This window comes from Balaenoptera musculus, chromosome 17 (genome assembly GCF_009873245.2).
Source record: "Balaenoptera musculus isolate JJ_BM4_2016_0621 chromosome 17, mBalMus1.pri.v3, whole genome shotgun sequence".
NCBI classification, from domain to species: domain Eukaryota; kingdom Metazoa; phylum Chordata; class Mammalia; order Artiodactyla; family Balaenopteridae; genus Balaenoptera; species Balaenoptera musculus.
The window spans coordinates 1,435,658-1,453,065 of record NC_045801.1 but is presented as its reverse complement, the minus strand read 5'-3'; the positions used below and the strand labels follow the sequence as shown (position 1 = coordinate 1,453,065).

The 17,408-nt window shown below is 50.3% G+C and overlaps 1 protein-coding gene across 1 annotated transcript; it reads right to left on the bottom strand.

Moving 5' to 3' along the window:
• Positions 1-869: 869 nt before the first annotated feature.
• LY6K (lymphocyte antigen 6 family member K) lies at positions 870-8,555 on the bottom strand. Its single transcript, XM_036830812.1, has 4 exons — positions 8,484-8,555; positions 3,451-3,547; positions 2,450-2,551; positions 870-1,230 (listed from the first exon to the last, which is right to left on the bottom strand). The coding sequence occupies exons 2-4, from the start codon at positions 3,527-3,529 to the stop codon at positions 926-928; spliced, it is 486 nt and encodes a 161-aa protein (XP_036686707.1). The 5' UTR covers positions 3,530-3,547; positions 8,484-8,555; the 3' UTR covers positions 870-925.
• Between the last annotated feature and the right edge of the window lie 8,853 nt (positions 8,556-17,408).

Genomic DNA, 17,408 nt, shown 5'->3' with positions numbered 1-17,408 from the left:
GAGGGCCCTCCTCCCTGCCTGCCCCGCAGTGCCTCCTTCTGTGGCCACCGAGACTCTTTGGAAGGTTCCCAGGCTGCCCCAACCAGCAGTCTCCCTGAGTCAGACCAGGTTGGGGCGGGCTGGAGTGTGGGCAGACGGGGTAGGAAGGTGAGCTGCAGATGGCGCTGCACCCATCCTAACACCGAGTCAACGCCACGGGGGAGAAAGCCTTTGTTTTGTGCACAACTATGACTCTGACTTTTCAGCTGTCTTTGGACAGCTGCGTCTCAACTGAAAACTGAGAAAAGGCTGACCCTGCTGCTGTCTACCTGCTCAAGTTTCAGATGCTGGACAAACGCACGTGAAAGAATTTGTGAGTCCACCCACCTGTGCCAGCTGGTGGGTGACGTCCATGCTTATTCAGCAGAATTCCTTGTCTTCTGTCTCCTGGGAGCTGGTAGCAAGAGCTGAAGGAGAGCGGCCATGGGGCCTCCCCCGTCAGAAGACGGCTGTCCCCAGGATGATGTCCCACTCTCCACGCTGAGCAGTACTTCTTTCGCTTCAGGGATGTCTTACGCCCAAATCATTCTGTCTCCCCCACTGACCCTGGGCCCCCCCAAAGGTCAGAAGCATCCGAGCACTACTGCTCATGGGTGGGCCTCAGGCCCTCGCTTACATCAATACTGAGGCCCTCCAAGGTGAAGGGGAGTCAAGAGTTACAAGTCTTGATTTCAAAGAGAAACAACTTGTAGACAGAATCACTATGGGGAAGGTTTGGCCTTGCTCTAATTCGACCTGCTGACCTGCCGGCTAGAGCCAAATAGATTCGATCTCCCCACTCCTTCCCCATTTCGAGGTCCCTGGAAAGTCAGACCACCAGTGAGCTAATCAATGGAAAACAAGTTTAATGCAACAGGTTCCAACCATCTGCAGCCAGTCGGCTTCATCACGGCAGCCTGAGGCCCAGGAGCCCAGAGGCCAGTGTCAGGAAAGTCACCAGCCCCGCACTGCTGCCCCTGCTGCCCTGCCCGCTGCTGCCGTCCTCCCCGCCCCCCTCTTTGTATCTATCTTCTATGTTTTCTTTGATGATTGGTTTCTGGTTGTTGCACAGGTTCTGCTTACAGCACGCCATGAACAGGAAGGGCATGGGCTTTACGAGCACGAACGACTTGGCCATCTGCGGAGGCGGACTGGTTATCCCACAATACTTTACGCACTGCTTGGAGACATAGAAGAACCGTGGAAATATTCCTAATGGGAAATGAGGACAGAGAGACAGAAAGGAGTCACGTGAATTGAAAACGACACCGACACCATTTCTGTCTGAAATCTGCCCAACACTGACCCTTCCGGTGCCGCCTCTCAGAAGCCCCGCTCAAAGAGGGCACCTGATGGGGAGTCAGGAGCCATCACCACAAAGGAAGAGGATCAGGGCTTTGTGTTCAGATTTGCTTCTGGGAGTCGGTGTGGCATCGGATGCCCCAGCCTCGGCCTGTCCGCGCACACCGGGAACCTGGGCCTTGCGGTCTCCCTTTGGGAACGTACAGGCTCCTTCAGCCTCAACTTCTCAAACGCAGGGTCGCTCAGGCCTTTGTGACCACGGACAGACACACGAGAGCAAGGGGCTCCCGGCTGTCCGAGCCACTGCCCGGAGCTTGGAGCTGGCCTCTTGAGGAGCCGCTGCCCAGGGCCTGGGTGTGAGTGCTGTGCCAGGGAGCCTGCTGCAAGGGCACAGGTCAGCGCTGGGGGACACGGCCAGTCTTCCGACTGCACCTCATCTCATATTTCACTGTGCAGTCACCTTTCCATGCTAAGTTATCAGGTCCACGTGAGGCTACAGTGGGGCTTACACCTCGACCGACTCAGTACCCCGCACACTTCTGGGAACATGGAAGCCTCCAGAAGCGGCTGACGAACGGAAAGTGAATTCTCCAGCCCTGACGAAGCCACTGCTGGGTCATGCTGGGGCCTTCAGACTCACCCTCGGGAGAGAGCTCTTCATGAGGCCAGAAGTCCTCGGGCGAATTTCAGATGACACAGCAGTGGTCTCCAGACGTTTTAAAGCATGAACACTCCTTTCAGAACATATTTTAAGCCCACGCCCCTAATTATGTACATCTCTTGTAAAAGCTACTCTTGGTGGGACATTTGAAGTCCTTAAAGCTTAATTTTTCACTTAGAAGTGAATGAAAAGAACTCTCCGTTACTTTCTTCCTACACCTCAGTATTTCACCCTGACCAGCGGTCAATGCGTGTTGCCCTACATCGGCCCTGCTGTGACTTACATAAGCTGGGTCTCCTGCATGGCCCACCTGCCCTCCTGGCTTCACAGGACTTTGCTCTTCAAATTTAACAAAAGGGTTGCTTTCATACTAGTTATTCTCTATTGAGGAAAACTAGACAGACCCTAAACCCTGAAAGTATTCTACTGACCTGCCTGTGGAACCCCAGTACTAACTGAGATACTTACTCACGGCAACAGAAGTACAATACGGAGTGTCCGCTTTACAGTCCGTTGGTCTTTCACAATCGAAACTGTTCTCCTCCTCGCAAACGTGACACCTCAGTACGTCTGAAATGAGGTATAAAAAGAAAATGGAATGTGGCAGCTCTCAGGTCCTGTCAGACCAACACCCGCCATCCTCTCCTTCCTCCAAATGAAAACAGCCTGGGGTCCCTCTGTCTTTCCAGCTCCCCACAGCCCGCCCCATCCCCGGAGCTCCTTCTCTCCTCTCTGGGCTTCCCTCATCCACGCACAGAGTGTGTCTCACACGTCCACACCAAGACCCACCGCACGAACACCGACACGCACAGACACTCGCCCCAGAGACATGCAAGCTCCCACGTTCATATGGCAGCATCCAAGGCTCGCCTCCCCCCACCCCGCCCAGGCTCAGGGACGCGCCCCATCCACACACGACTCTGGCATCTCACCTCTGACTTCTCTAGAAAAAGAAACCCCACAGCTTTGGAGTCTGCTCCCACACACCCTTTCCACCCCCCTTCCTGGCCCGCCCCACCTCCTTCAGCACCGGGCTCCCCCGTCCCCTCCCGAGACCCGGAGTCCCTCCTGACCCCGGAGCGGCGGCCCACGGTCAGCTCTGCGTCACGCTCCTGCAGCTCTCTGTTCTCAAAGGCAGCCCCAGAAGGCCCAGTGACGGCTGGGCTCCAGCCTGACCTCCCCCAGGAAGGCAGGGCCATGGCAGGGAGAGCTGGGCGCTGGGGAATGAAAGCAGCCATCCCGCCCTGCTCCTGGGGGGCTCCGCATCAAGAGGCTCCCCCACTCGGCGTCCAGGCCAGCTGACCACCCTCCTCACGCTCTTTTGCCCACCGAGTCCTCTGTGCGACAACTGTCCAAACCCACCTGGGGCCAGGGCGGCGTCCAAACGTGGACGGCCACCCCCGAGTCCGCACAGACGTTCCAGCCCACCTCCTCCCCCCAGCCCAGGAGGCCGAGGGCCTGGAACTTACTTTGCCTTCCAGACACGGTGACATTGGTCTCCACCCACGGCAGGCTCATGACCAGCAGCAAAGCAAGGAGGCCCGTCATTTCCCGCGATGTCTGGCCCTGGACGTGAGGAGCGAGCAGGGCCACTTGGTCAGCCCTGTGGCTCCAGGGTTAGATGAGGCCCCCGTGTGTCCACCACCATTCGGAGCCCTTCCCCACTGGACACTGGGGCAGCCGCTCTCCTCCTCAGCCATGGGCCTGGGGCTCGGTGTGGCCTCTCGGTGCCGGGCGGCCTGTCACCGCCACTAAGTCCCCTCTGTCCCCAAGGGCGTCACCACTCCCTGGAGCTCCGCATTCACTCACCCATGTGCCCCAGCAAACCCGCTCGGCAGGTGTGCCTGCCGCTGCTCCCTGAAGGCTGCACCAGGTTTCACCCACCGCTGATCTGAACTCCTGATCTGATCTGAACTCCTGTTCTCTCAAGAGCCCGCATGGGGCACCCTCCCACCCAGCACCACCGGCCTCCCTCCTCCATCTCCCTCTCCATCTGTGGCCAGGTCATCACCAGTGCATCCTGACCCCAGGGCACAGGAAGGCTTGGGTACCCCTGCAGCGCCCAGCCCAGCCCAGGCTGGCCTTGCCACCCCTGATGCTGAGGCCGGCTCTCCTCTCACCAAGCCTGCAGGCCTCACGCCCCCCGTGCACTCCCGCCCGCTCCCTTCCGGGCTCCCCTCTCCTGCTCCTTCTGGAATGTTCCCCAAGTTCCACACCCGCCTTCGCCCTGCTATCTGGCGGGTGGCAGGTAGAGGAGGAGAGACACTGGCCACGCGTCTGGGGGCGCCAGGGCCCTCCCGCCGGGGGAGCGGACACCCACCGCCCCTCCCACCCCGCAGGGCCCTGCCCCCTGTGGGCGGGCCGCGCACGCGCAACCGGCGCCTGGCGCTCGGGGAGAGGCTGCTCCGGGTGCCCCTGGCGCTCGCACCCTGTCGCTTCCCGGGCCGCACGGGATCGCGTTCTGGTTTCTCCCACGTCGTGGCCCCGGAGGAGCGTGGCGCCGCAGGAAGAACGTGGCTGTTCCCCACCTGCGTCCTTCCCGCGCCCTCTCCTGCAGACGTGCCTGTGTTAGCGCTGGCAGCACCTTCGCAGGAATTCTCCTGTTTTTTTACAAGGCGGAGCATCCACGGCCTGGATGCAGGATAGTGTATTTACAGAGCCTCCTTCCATGAGCCTTTGTGTTGTTTACAGCGTGTCATACTAGAAATAGAGCTGCAACTGTCCGTAATGTTATTTCTTACGAGTGCAGGTACACCGGAAGGACGGTTTCCCAGAAATTCGACTGACAGTCTCAGGTTCAATGTAGTTGCAATCTAGATGCACTTGCCCAACAGCTACATCAGTTTTCTCCTCCCGTCTTTGAGAAGTGTGAGTGCCGGTTCCCACAGTATCGTAAGAAAGAATGCATGCTTATCCATCCTTTGGGTTTTCACCAATCCAGTAGGTAAAAATAGTATCCCGTGGCATGAATTTGCATTTCTTTAATTATGAGTGACGTTGAGCAAGCTTTTGCATTCAGGTAGGTACGTGTATTCCTTTTTCTGTGCTCTCTATTCGAGTCTGTTGTCTAAATGCACTGTGACAGCAGTCCATTGTCTGCCATAAAAGGTCAAAAAAACTTTTTTCCTATCTGATACAGGTCTTGGTATTTTTGCCAAGCAGAAGTGCTTGCTTTTCATGGTCAAAGATAAACAAAGCCAGACATTAAAGTGGTAAGGATGGATTTTGATCAGGAACATTCTATTTCAGTGGGGAAAAGAGTCTGCGTGAAGGGAACTCCACTTGGATTTGCACAGGGGTGACTGGGCATTTCAAAGGGAGAGTGAGGGAGTAGGGAGGTGGCGCGAGGGGCTCAGTGGAGTCAGGGAGGTGAAAATTACAAAAGCAGGAAGGCACGGTTGGTCCCTGTGAAACCCACTTGGGTTTGCTAACTGGCACTTGTCTAAGTTAAGCTCCCGCCCTCCCACGGAGGCTGGGAGAAGGGGCCCATTTCCAGGTGGCCGCTGGAACACAGTTCTTCAGGCAGGTACTCTGAGGCGGGGGTGGGGGGATTTGGGTCATCCTAGGGATGTGGCCTTCAGCTGTTAGAAGCGACCTTAGCGTTTGCTCTAGTCTTTACAGGCCAAGCTTGAGGCCTAGTTGATAAAAGGCCCAGAGGAGCCTGGCTGGAGTTTGGTCAGGAGAGGAGCTTTATCACCATCTTTTATTTTATGGTTCTGGATTTTGAATGGTAGTTAGAAAAAAGCTACAGTAACCAAGACAGTGTGAGGCTGCAGCTGCAGAAAGCTTAGACATACAATCAACAGAATGGACTAAAGAGTCAAGAAACAGACCTACCCATGTGTGATTAATTGATTTTAGACAAAAGTGCCAAGCAAGATAATGCAATGAAGAAAGGGCCACCTCTGTGACAAATGGTGCTGGGACCTTTGAGCAACCAAATGCAAAAGATATGCCCCCAAATGAAAAAAACTTGTAAAAAAGAAAAGCAAAAACATAAACGTGGCTTTCCCCTTACCTCACATCATATACAAAAATCCATTGGAAATGGATCACAGGTATAACTATAAGCTATAAAACGTATCTAACTACAAAGCTAGAAGACTTCTAGAAGGAAACAGAAACAATTTTTTCAATCTTGGGTTAGTCAAAGAATTTTTAGATAAGACACACAAAGCATGAATCATGCAAGGCAAAACTGCTACAGTTTGTAGGGGAAAGAATGCTAATGCCTGTAGTTCCTTTTGAAATGAACCAAAAGATAAGATGAATTAAAGCCTGGTTGGAGAGATGGATGGATACATGGAAAAACTAGTCAAATGTTAAGGGTGGACTTTAGGTGGTGGGTATCCTTGTATTTGCTGTAAATTCTTTCAACGTTACTGTTTCAAATAATTTATATAAAGTGCCAGGGATTAAAAATGTGCTCTACAGAGAATTCCCTGGACTCCATGCATTCACTGCCATGGGCCTGGTTCGACCCCTGGTCAGGGAACTAAGATCTCGTGAGATGAGTGGCGTGGCCAAAAAAAAAGTTTTTAATTAAAAAAAAATGGGCTCTACGTGATTTAGCCCAGATTCAATCCATTATAAGAATCGTGACACAGAGCAGAAAATATCTCAACAAGAGGCTGAATTCACCTCCTCAGTTGAAGACTGAAGGTCCAGAATTTGATTGCATAACGCTGAGTGTAGGAATCTAAGGCTTTTGCAGCGTATAGGTTAAACGGGCTGGGGGTGGTATTTAGAATGTTTTAGGATTGCTAGTCACAGTCTTACAAGCTACAGTGACTTCTGTGGGGATAGAAAAAGGAATAAGAACACCATTAAATGAATGAGAATTAAAACAGGTGGCCCTTTGCACTGCTTCAGTTGTCCCTGATATGGCAAAGACTGCGCAAGAAGAAAAACAGCTGATGGGAGAATTGGTGTATCGAGGACAACTTAGCTAAGGCCTTCTTCTCCCAGTTCAGGCAAAAGGTGTATTCTTTGGAAATGAAACTCATCATACATCTATAGTTTTGCCACAGAGGAGTTTGAATTTGCCAGCATATGTGAAAATCCAGTGTGGTGGGTCTCAGACCAATAACCATCATGAATCAGCAAGTAGCTACATTGATAATACCATGTGGATGACGTCCCTCAAAGAAATGTGTGATAGGTAACCTTATTCAGTGCCAACTGGAAAGAAATCACCTGAAGAGATCTCTGGAAAGAAGATCCTGGGGATTACTCTGGACCCTGGATTATTTTGAGCCCACCCCCCCAATTTTAGCTCCAGAGGTTACAAAAGGTTGTAGAAGGCAAAGTTCAGCAGCAGCCTGTAACCTCATTTTTCCTCTCTGTTGGGGCCACTAGTTTGGGAAGGAAAATGATGACCTGGTCAAATCTCTGTGCTGGTCCTCCACTGAGGGTGTCGGCTAACAGAAAGATAACAGAGTGTCATATCTGTGAATTGCTTTTAGCAGGAAATACCTGATCCTCCTAGGGGCTTAATTTAAATAAACCTGGAATCTACAAGGCACGGGTATATGAGTCCGGGAGCCTTGGGACTCAGGGGAGGGGATGTTAGGTGGGGTCCGGGTAGGACAGGGATTTCAGTGGTGAAGATGCCGTGTGGGTTCAGTGGGCCATCCGTACCCAGAAAGGTGATAATATATGCCATATGTCATCATATTTTATATGGCACAGGGGGTGGTGAAAGGGACACCCACAGGAAGGGCTGCTAGGTGGGTAGAGAGGCCATGGGACCCCAGGGGAGGGATGCCGTGTGGTCAGAACGGATGGGTGGTGGTAATGGGATCTGCGACCCCTGCTCCAGGAGGGCAGGGCCAAACCCCAGGATCTGCAGACACTGACCTGAGACCCAGTCCAAGCCTGCAGCACTGCCCCCACCACCCTGCATCCTGCCCAGAACTTTTGGCACCTTCCCGCCCCACCATCCGTCACCCCCCCGCCCCCCCATCCATCCCCCTCCCCCCATCTCCTACCCAGACCTTCTGGAATCTGCCCCATCCCTGTGTCCTGCCCGGACCTTCTGGAACCTTCCCCTCCCCCCCTCCCAGCCCACATTCTCCCCAGACTTTCTGGAACCTTTCCCTCCCCCCTCCCAGCCCGCGTTCTGCCCAGACCTTCTGGAAACTTCCCCTCCCCCCTCCCAGCCTGCGTTCTGCCCGGACCTTCTGGAACCTTCCCCTCCCCTCCTCCCAGCCCACATTCTGCCCAGACTTTCTGGAAACTTCCCCTCCCCCCTCCCAGCCCGCGTTCTGCCCAGACTTTCTGGAACCTTCCCCTCCCAGCCCGTGTCCTGCCCGGACCTTCTGGAACCTTCCCCTCCCCCCTCCCAGCCTGCATTCTGCCCGGACCTTCTGGAACCTTCCCCTCCCCCCTCCAGGCCCGCGTTCTGCCCAGACTTTCTGGAACCTTCCCCTCCCAGCCCGTGTCCCGCCCGGACCTTCTGGAACCTTCCCCTCCCCCCTCCCAGCCCGCATTCTGTCCAGACCTTATGGAACCTTCAGGGATACGACCTCAAGACAGGCTCCCGCAGGCCGTAGAGAGCGCAGCCGCCGCAGGCGAGTGAGGAGAGGCCGGTCAGGCTCAGAGCCCAGACCCCACCCAGGAAGGACTGAAGGGCGTTTCCCGTCAGGCTTCGCGCGAGGCCTCTAGAAGGTTTGGCCTGGCCTCGGGGCGGAAGTGCGTCCCCAGCGGCGGTTTCCTCAGAGCGCCTGGCCGCGGGTCGGTGACTGAAGGTCTCGGAGGACACGGAAAGGGGTGATGGTTCCAGAAGGTCTGGGCAGGACGGGGGCGGCGTGGAGGTCTCCAGAGGGACCACACCAAATGCTGGGGAGGATACAAAGAAACCAGATCGTTCACACATTGCTGGAGACCCAGAAAAATGGTGCAGCCAACGTGCAGGGCAGGGTGGCAGTTGCTTTAAACGCTAAACAAGCAACTACCATAAGATCCCCAACTTTACCTCTCTGTTTTCCCCAAATTGAAACGTGTCCATAGAAAACATACGCATGGCTGTATATGACAGCTTTATTTGTAATATCCCACGACCAGAAACAGCCCAGATGTCCTGCAGTGGGTAAACAAACCATGTAACTTTCTCACCTGGGAAATTACTCAGCAGTAAAGAGAGGAAAATGTGATAGATGCACTGACTTAAATGAATATCCAGGGACTTAAGCTCAGTGAAAAAAGACGATCTCCCAAGGTTACATACCACACTGTTTCTTTTATATGCCATTATACAGGTGACAAACTTTTATAAATGGACATGAAATTAGTACTGCAGGGGACACTGTTTCCAGATATGGGTGGAAAAGAGGTTCGTGTGTCCATATAAGGGATAACTGCAGTGATCAAACCAATCTTTTTCCTCACTATTGTGAATGGCACTACCCTATTAGTCTTAATACTGTACTATATTTTGCAAGATATTAACAAGTAACTGAGTAAAGGACTCGCAGGATCTTTCTATATTTCCTGCAAGTGCATTTGAATACACAATTATCTCAAATGTTTAATGGAAATGAAATGTTTAAACAAACATATCATTAATTACATTATTTACATGGCTACAATTAGGAACTCAAGACTTCTGGGGTAAACAAAAAATAACATATGCTCTTTATTAGAGACATGCTTTAAAACAAGGACATGAAAAGATTGAAAATGAAATATAGAAAATGGTCTACAATTTGATTGCCCCCCAAAGGACCCCTTATACACACACACAGGCTGAGTAAATATTAAGACAAGAGCGTTACTTATGTGAAGAGCCACATTGTGTAGAGGCGAAGGGACAAAATATCAGAAAGACATTACAATCATATGTACCCCCTAACACGGGGTCAAAATACGTACAGAAGATACCTTGGTGGAATTTAGGTCCTGCAGACAACTCTATTATCCTAAATTTAGTTCTCATCAACACTTCTCTCTCCATAGCTTCTAGATGCTGGAGCAAGGAGAAAAAAACTTATCACAGCGACAGACCCGGATCAATCAATAATCGTTTCCTGGAAGGACCAGACAGCAAATGTTTTCAGCTGTGTAGGCCTTCTAGTCTCTGTCGCTACTACAAAACACTGTCTTTGGCGGGGTGGAGGCAGGCATACAGGATAAGTAAACATATGATCGTCCCCGTGTTCCAACCAAGCTTTATTTACAGACACGGCTGGTCGATGGGGTTTGTCCCACACGCTCCTGTTTGCCGACCGCTGCTATAGAAGGTCTGAGCAGCCTCATTAACAAACTACGAAAAATCAGTATACATAACAACAGACCCAGAGATGACCAGATACAGCTTTTTACAGGGTCGCATATGACTCTACAAGGTTGAGTTAGTGCCATGACATAACCCAGCATCAACAAATCTCAAATGATTGATGTTACTTAGAGTTCCTTCTGTACTTCAGTGAAATTAAGCTAGAAATGATTAGTCAAAAGAGAACCAGGAAATCCCCAACTGCTTACTAATTATTCAGGGCATTTCTAAACCAATTACACAGAAGACACGCCCCAACAGAAATTGGGAAATAGTAAGGTCTAAATGATTATGAAGTTATGACAAGTTGATGGGAAATAGTAAGGTCTAAATGATTATGAAGTTATGACAAGTTGAAAGTGTGGGGAAAGCAGCTGAAAAAGTGCAAAATATATCACATCACAGGCATCTAGTAGAAGAGAGAACAGGGTGAAAGTTTTCTCAGCTTCCATTCAAGATGCTAGAAAAAGAATAGATGATCCACCCAGAGAAATGAAGTATAAAGAGGATAGCAGAATGAACACGAGGTAAATTCACAAAACCAAGGTTGGTATTTTGCAAGGATTCAGGGTATTGGTAACACAGAAGGAGATCACAAAGAAGAAAAATAAAATTCTCATTGCCAATATCAGAAATGGAAAGGGAGGCATCAATCAGCCCTCACAGACCTTATAAAGAAAATAAGGGGCTGTTACGAGTAGGCTCCCTGTGATAAATGTGAGATTTCTGATGACATGGACGAAAACTTGGAAAACACTGTTAACCATAACACAATGAGAGAGGGAGGCTGAAATGTCCTTAATAGTTTTCAAAAACCCTATGAACCAGAGATTCTATTGAAGTTAAAGCCTTAAAGCAAAGCTTATTGATGGTGAGTCCCAATAGAGTAAAGGTTAATCTACAAATTCAATGAAATTGCAGTCAGTCTCAGTAGGTGGTGTGTGTGTGTGTGTGTGAGTGTGTGCGCATGAAGTTGATTCCAAATGTTCAAGTGTTTATGGAAATGGAAAGGGCTAGGATTAGCCAAGGCAAGCTAGTGGGAGAAGAAAAACGCTGGAGGACTTGCACTCTCAACTACCAAGAGCATTTATATCGTCTCATTTATGAAGACAGTGTGGGGTGGGCTCAGGATCGAAAAATAGACCAACAGAGGAGAAAAGCAAAGTCAGAAAGCACATATATCCAGTTACAGGCTTTCTGACGAAGCCGACCCTGCCCTGGAGTGGGGATAGACTCTTGATTGCCTTGATGAGTGGTGGATACATGAGATAAGGTACACAGTATTCACACCACGCAAAAGAAGCAGGTGCAGGATGTTTGTGGATCTCAATGAATACTCAAAAATGAAGTTGTTAAAATGGAAAATGTAGAAGGCTATCTTTATGTCCTTTGGAAAATTAAGAATTTTCAAAACTGAACAAAACTCTGCTGGTCACATAAGAAAAAAATGATAACTGGCATTATGTAAAACTTCACAACGTCTGTCCCTGAGAAGGTACTGATAAGACAGTAAAAATGCACGCCATAGATGAGGAGAAAGCACTTCAAACACATATCTGCTAAACGACTCATATTCAGAAAATAGAATGAACTTCTTCCTACCAATCAGTAACTAAAATAGTAGATCATCTAATAGAAATTGGAGCAAAAGGCATGAAGGCAGTTTACCAGATATGAAATGTGTATGGGTAATAAGTATAAGAAAAGTTGTTGAACACGATTCCTCTTGGTGGAAATGCAACTTGAAACCACAATACGATGACCCCAATGGGAATGACTAAACATTCAATGACGACCACACCATGTGTTGGCGAGATTTTGAAGTGTGCGGGATCTTGTGGAGTATAAGCAGGTACACTCTGCGGAAATCTCTTCAACAGCCTCTGCCAAAGCTGTACTCAAGCACGTCAAAGACCCGGCATTACCACTTCTGGGTACGGAGCTCCTGAAACACTCGCAATGCCCCACCTCAAGACAAGGACAGGAATATTCACTGCAGCACCACCTGGGGTAGGTACAACCAGAAACGGCCTTAATGTCCATCAACAGTAAACTGTGGTTTATATTCATCAATGGCAAGTTTACAACTACGAGAGTGAAGAAGATACAACCATGCACAAAGGCAGGGACGCATTTCACAAACACCAGCAGAGAAGAGGAGGCAGCCGCAGAAACAAACAAAGTAGGATTTCACTGTCATTGATTCAGAAGCAGGCAAACTCATGTACAGGCTCAGAAATGCAGACACTTCCTTCTTATCTTTGGCCTTGGCGCTTCTAGTGCCTGAATGGAGGAATGGAGGGAGGAATTCGGGGAGGGGTGCCCTGGGGGTGGAGGGGCACGGCCTGTGCCCAGGTCTGAGCCCTGGTCCCATGGCTCCTGCAGACGGCCTTCCCCTTGCTGATGACTCTCTTTGAACTGGCTCGGAACCCGGAAGTGCAGCAGGCCCTGCGCCAGGAGAGCCAGGGGGCCGAGGCCAGGATCTCAGAAGATCCCCAGAGGGCAACCACGGAGCTGCCCCTGCTGCGGGCGGCCCTCAAGGAGACCTTGAGGTAGGCGCGGTAGACCTGGGCTACCCCCGCTGCCCTGGCCCCGCCGTCGGGACAGCCCGCTCGCCGGGGCTTGCAGGCAGACGCCGGGGCTGCTGATCGGCAGCTTGGCCCAAGGCCACGTCCCCCTGCACCTCCTCTTCCTCTCCCTAGAGGGATGGGGGTGCTTCTCCCTCTGGGATCCCACCTCAGTGTGCCGGGACCATCGTCGGCCGTGTCCTCATTGGCCCGGGGCTGCTCAGGCCGGGGCAGCTTTGGCTGACTCAGGAGATGCAAGGAAGCAGCCCCTCGGGATTTGGGCTTCCCGGTGCCAGGAGCGGCCTGTGAGGGCGCTGGGGGAGCTGCCCTCGGGCCGGGGGCGCTGGGCTAGGAAGGCTGCACAAGGGAAGCGAGGGCCCTGTCGCAGCTGAGGACCCTGTCGGCCGCCCCTGTGCGCAGGCTGTACCCCGTGGGTGTCTTCTTGGAGCGACAGGTGAGCTCAGACTTGGTGCTGCAGAACTACCACGTCCCGGCCGGGGTGAGTGAGGCCGCAGGGCTCCTCTGTCAGACACCCCGCCCTCTGACCTTCACCCACAGGGCTTCTGACCCTGCCCCTCCCCACCTGTCTGCAGACGTTGGTGAAGGTGCTACTGTACTCCCTGGGTCGAAACCCCGCCATGACCAAAACACTCTTCTAGAGACTGGTGACCTGGTGCCCACCTAGCTTTGATATGGAACTCTTGAATCCAGGGCAGCAAAGAAATGAAAAGAACTAAGTAAGAAATGTACTAACTAACGACACATGTTACAACTTGGATGAACCTTGAAATATTACACCAAGTGAAAGAAGCCAGACACAAAAGGCCATATACTGTACGATACCTTTTGTGTGAAATATTCAGAGTGATGGGTGATTTCACGTGTCAGCTTAGCTAAGCTATGGTGTTCAGTTCACTGGCCAAACACCAATCTTGATGTTGCCCTGAAGATATTTTTAAATGCGATTATCTCTTTCATCAGGAGACTCTGAGTACAGCCAATTATCCTCCATAACACGGGTGGGCCTCATCCAATCCGTGGAAGGCCTTAAGAGCAAAGACCCACCTTGAGAGGCGGCTCGAGTCATGCGGGGCGTGTCTATCTGAGCCACGCGGGGCGCTGGACACAGTCTCTATGGCAGGCCCCGACAGTCCACATACCACCGCATCTCCAGGACCCTGGTCTGCTTCCGTCGTCCCCACCTGAAAACTGGGAGGATGCAGGCTCAGGTGCCTCGGGTACCCGGGGTCTGAGCAGACCTGGCGCCACTCTCTCAGGGGGCGCGTAGACTCTGCCCTGTGACTGTTTTGCTTTTATTAAAATACCCCATCTCTGCTCCCTAAAGTGGCAAGATATTTTTGTCTATGTGTGAGATGATGCCTAACGAGGGAAAAAGGGTCAAATGCTAAAACCACAAAGAAGTCTCTGAGTCCACAGTACCCAAACAATAATGCTGTTTATTTCTCACTTGCAACAAGCCCTCAATGGGTAACTCGCCAAGGGGGGCCCTGGGGGGTCCGTGTCTCTGGCTCACAAGAAAGCAAAGGACCACCAACTCGTTCTGCAAAACAGGGAGACGATCGGTCCCTCCACAGGGGCTTCTCACGCCAGTGTTTTGCTGACTAGGATGGAGACAAAGCTCAGGAACAAGGTTGACCCCCCCGGTCGCACAGTTCCTTCCAGTTCCTCCTCAACTGTATAATCGGGTAGGATGTCCCTCTCAAGATTAGTAGGTCCTCCATAATTGCAAGTCATAGAACTACAACAACTAACCCAGTAGAAACTGTTAGTAAGAAAATATCTTTTTCTGGGGGCTTCAGGAGGCTGATGGGCTGCATACACAAACGTGCAGTTGTCTGTACAGTTCTTGTAAACGAGCAGTTCCCGAGGACTCAAACCTAAAAATGAAGTAGAGATGCAAATCTTAGATTCCACGATTTCTACTTGCAAATATCAAAGCACGTTATCTTAACTAGCTCCATCCCCCAAATGTTGTTACACTGCCTAAAATTCTTGAGTGAGCAAGAATATCCAAGCCCACTAGAGGTTTTGGTTATTCCATGAAGAACTTCCCCTGGAGATGTCTTTCAACCTACACTGCCACCTCATCTAGGCATCTGGCCTCCCTAAGTAGTTTTATGGTCCCTTGGCCCGTAGCTATACCAATGAGTCGTCCTGTTCGTTGTTTGTCATAAGGATTCCAGGGACCCAGAAATAAAATGGAGACGTGGACACATGTTTTGTTTGGATCCCAAAGATCACACAGACCCTCAAGCAGAGAGCCCCTACAGTAGGGCCTTCAGCTGATTTTCTGCAGTTGGCATGGCCCCTCTAGATGAGCTCCTGCTGAGCCCCTCTGCCTGCTGTTCCCAGCTCCTGGCCCAATATAGAAACGCTGATGCCCCAGGGCAGACCTGACGCACCATCCCAGGCAGAGCCCCACGAACACTGTGATGACCTTCGCTGGAGGGCTCACCAATGGCCTGGACCAACCAATGCTATCTGATCAGGGCTCCCCCTGAGACCTGCCTCGTGAATCCCTGTGTTAAATTCCACAGGCCTCATTCACCTGTTCTGTTCCCCTTGTGTCTCACAGCCTTTGCACAAATACTTCCTTTCCTCCTGGAGCTAGCCAGGATGGATGTACCCACTCGTGCATCTGATGTCACCTCTTCAAACACATCAGAACGAACTAACGGCTACACTCCAGTCACTTGCTTTTCTTTATGTTTCATATGTGATAAAGAGCTCATTAAAGTCCAACATTCAAAAGAAAAGTGCATAATCGTAGGCCAACATCTTTAACGGATTTTCACCAAGTGCATATCACCATGTGGACAGCACCCAGCTCAAGAAACAGAACTGGGTGGAAAGCCCCGAATTCCTCCCTCCGTTCCTCCATTCAGGCACTAGAAGTGCCATGGCCAAAGATAAGAAGGAAGTGTCTGCATTTCTGAGCCTATACATGAGTTTGCCTGCTTCTGAATCAATGCCCATGAAATCCTACTTTGTTTTTGCGGCTACCTTCTCTTCTCTGCTGGTGTTTGTGAAATGCGTCCTTGCCTTTGTACATGGTTGTATGTTCTTCACTCTCGTAGTTGTATACTTGCCATTGATGAATATAAACCACAGTTTACTGTTGATGGACATTAAGGCCGTTTCTGGTTGTAACTACCCCAGGTGGTGCTGCAGTGAATATTCCTGTCCTTGTCTTGAGGTGGGGCATTGCGAGTGTTTCAGGAGCTCCGTACCCAGAAGTGGTAATGCCGGGTCTTTGACGTGCTTGAGTACAGCTTTGGCAGAGGCTGTTGAAGAGATTTCCGCAGAGTGTACCTGCTTATACTCCACAAGATCCCGCACACTTCAAAATCTCGCCAACACATGGTGTGGTCGTCATTGAATGTTTAGTCATTCCCATTGGGGTCATCGTATTGTGGTTTCAAGTTGCATTTCCACCAAGAGGAATCGTGTTCAACAACTTTTCTTATACTTATTACCCATAAACATTTCACATCTGGTAAACTGCCTTCATGCCTTTTGCTCCAATTTCTATTGGATGATCTACTATTTTAGTTACTGATTGGTAAGAAGAAGTTCATTCTATATTCTGAATACGAGTCGTTTAGCAAATATGTGTTTGAAGTGCTTTCTCCTCATCTATGGTGTGCATTTTTACTGTCTTATCAGTACCTTCTCAGGGGCAGACGTTGTAAAGTTTTAGATAATGCCAGTTATCATTTTTTCTTATGTGACCAGCAGAATTTTGTTCAGTTTTGAAAATTCTTAATTTTCCAAAGGACATAAAGATAGCCTTCTACATTTTCTGTTTTAACAACTTCATTTTTGAGTATTTATTGAGATCCACTAATTTCCCGCACCTGCTTCTTTTGCGTGGTGTGAATACCGTGTACCTTATCTCATGTATCCACCACTCATCAAGGCAGTCAAGAGGCTATCCCCACTCAAGGGCAGGGTCGGCTTCGTCAGGAAGCCCGTAACTAGATATATGTGTTTTCTGACTTTGCTTTTCTCCTCTGTTGGTCTATTTTTCAATCCTGAGCCCACTCCACACTGTCTTCATAAATGAAACGATATAAATGCTCTTGGTAGTTGAGTGTGCAAGTCCTCCAGCGTTTTTCTTCTCCCACTAGCTTGCCTTGGCTAATCCTAGCCCTTTCCAGTTCCATAAACACTTGAACATTTGGAATCAACTTCACGCGCGCGCATGCACACACACACACACACACACACACACACACACAGCACCTGCTGAGACTCTGACTGCAATTTCATTGAACTTGTCGATTAATTTTTACTCCATTGGGACTCACCACCATAAGCTTGTTGTATCCTTCTATTGGTTTAAGGCTTTAACTTCCATAGTGTTTTTGTAGTTGCAGTGTAGAAATCTTGCACAAATCTAGTTGGATTTCTTCCTAGGTAGTGATACTTTTGTGTTTTTTGTAAATTTCACTTTCAGTTGGTCAGTCGTTGGTGTATAGAAACACAATCGATTTTTAAGATTGATTGCTGAATACTGACCTTGTATCCAGGGCCTGTGCTAAATTCACTTGTTGTTTCCAAA

Excerpts from the sequence above, each read along its gene's own strand:
- LY6K (XM_036830812.1), bottom strand. The coding sequence starts at position 3,529 with ATGACGGGCCTCCTTGCTTTGCTGCTGGTCATGAGCCTGCCGTGGGTG. Across the intron at positions 2,552-3,450 it reads CACCGTGTCTGGAAGGCAAA|ACGTACTGAGGTGTCACGTT; the intron begins GTAAGTTCCAGG and ends ACCTCATTTCAG. Across the intron at positions 1,231-2,449 it reads TTGTACTTCTGTTGCCGTGA|GAATATTTCCACGGTTCTTC; the intron begins GTAAGTATCTCA and ends ATTTCCCATTAG.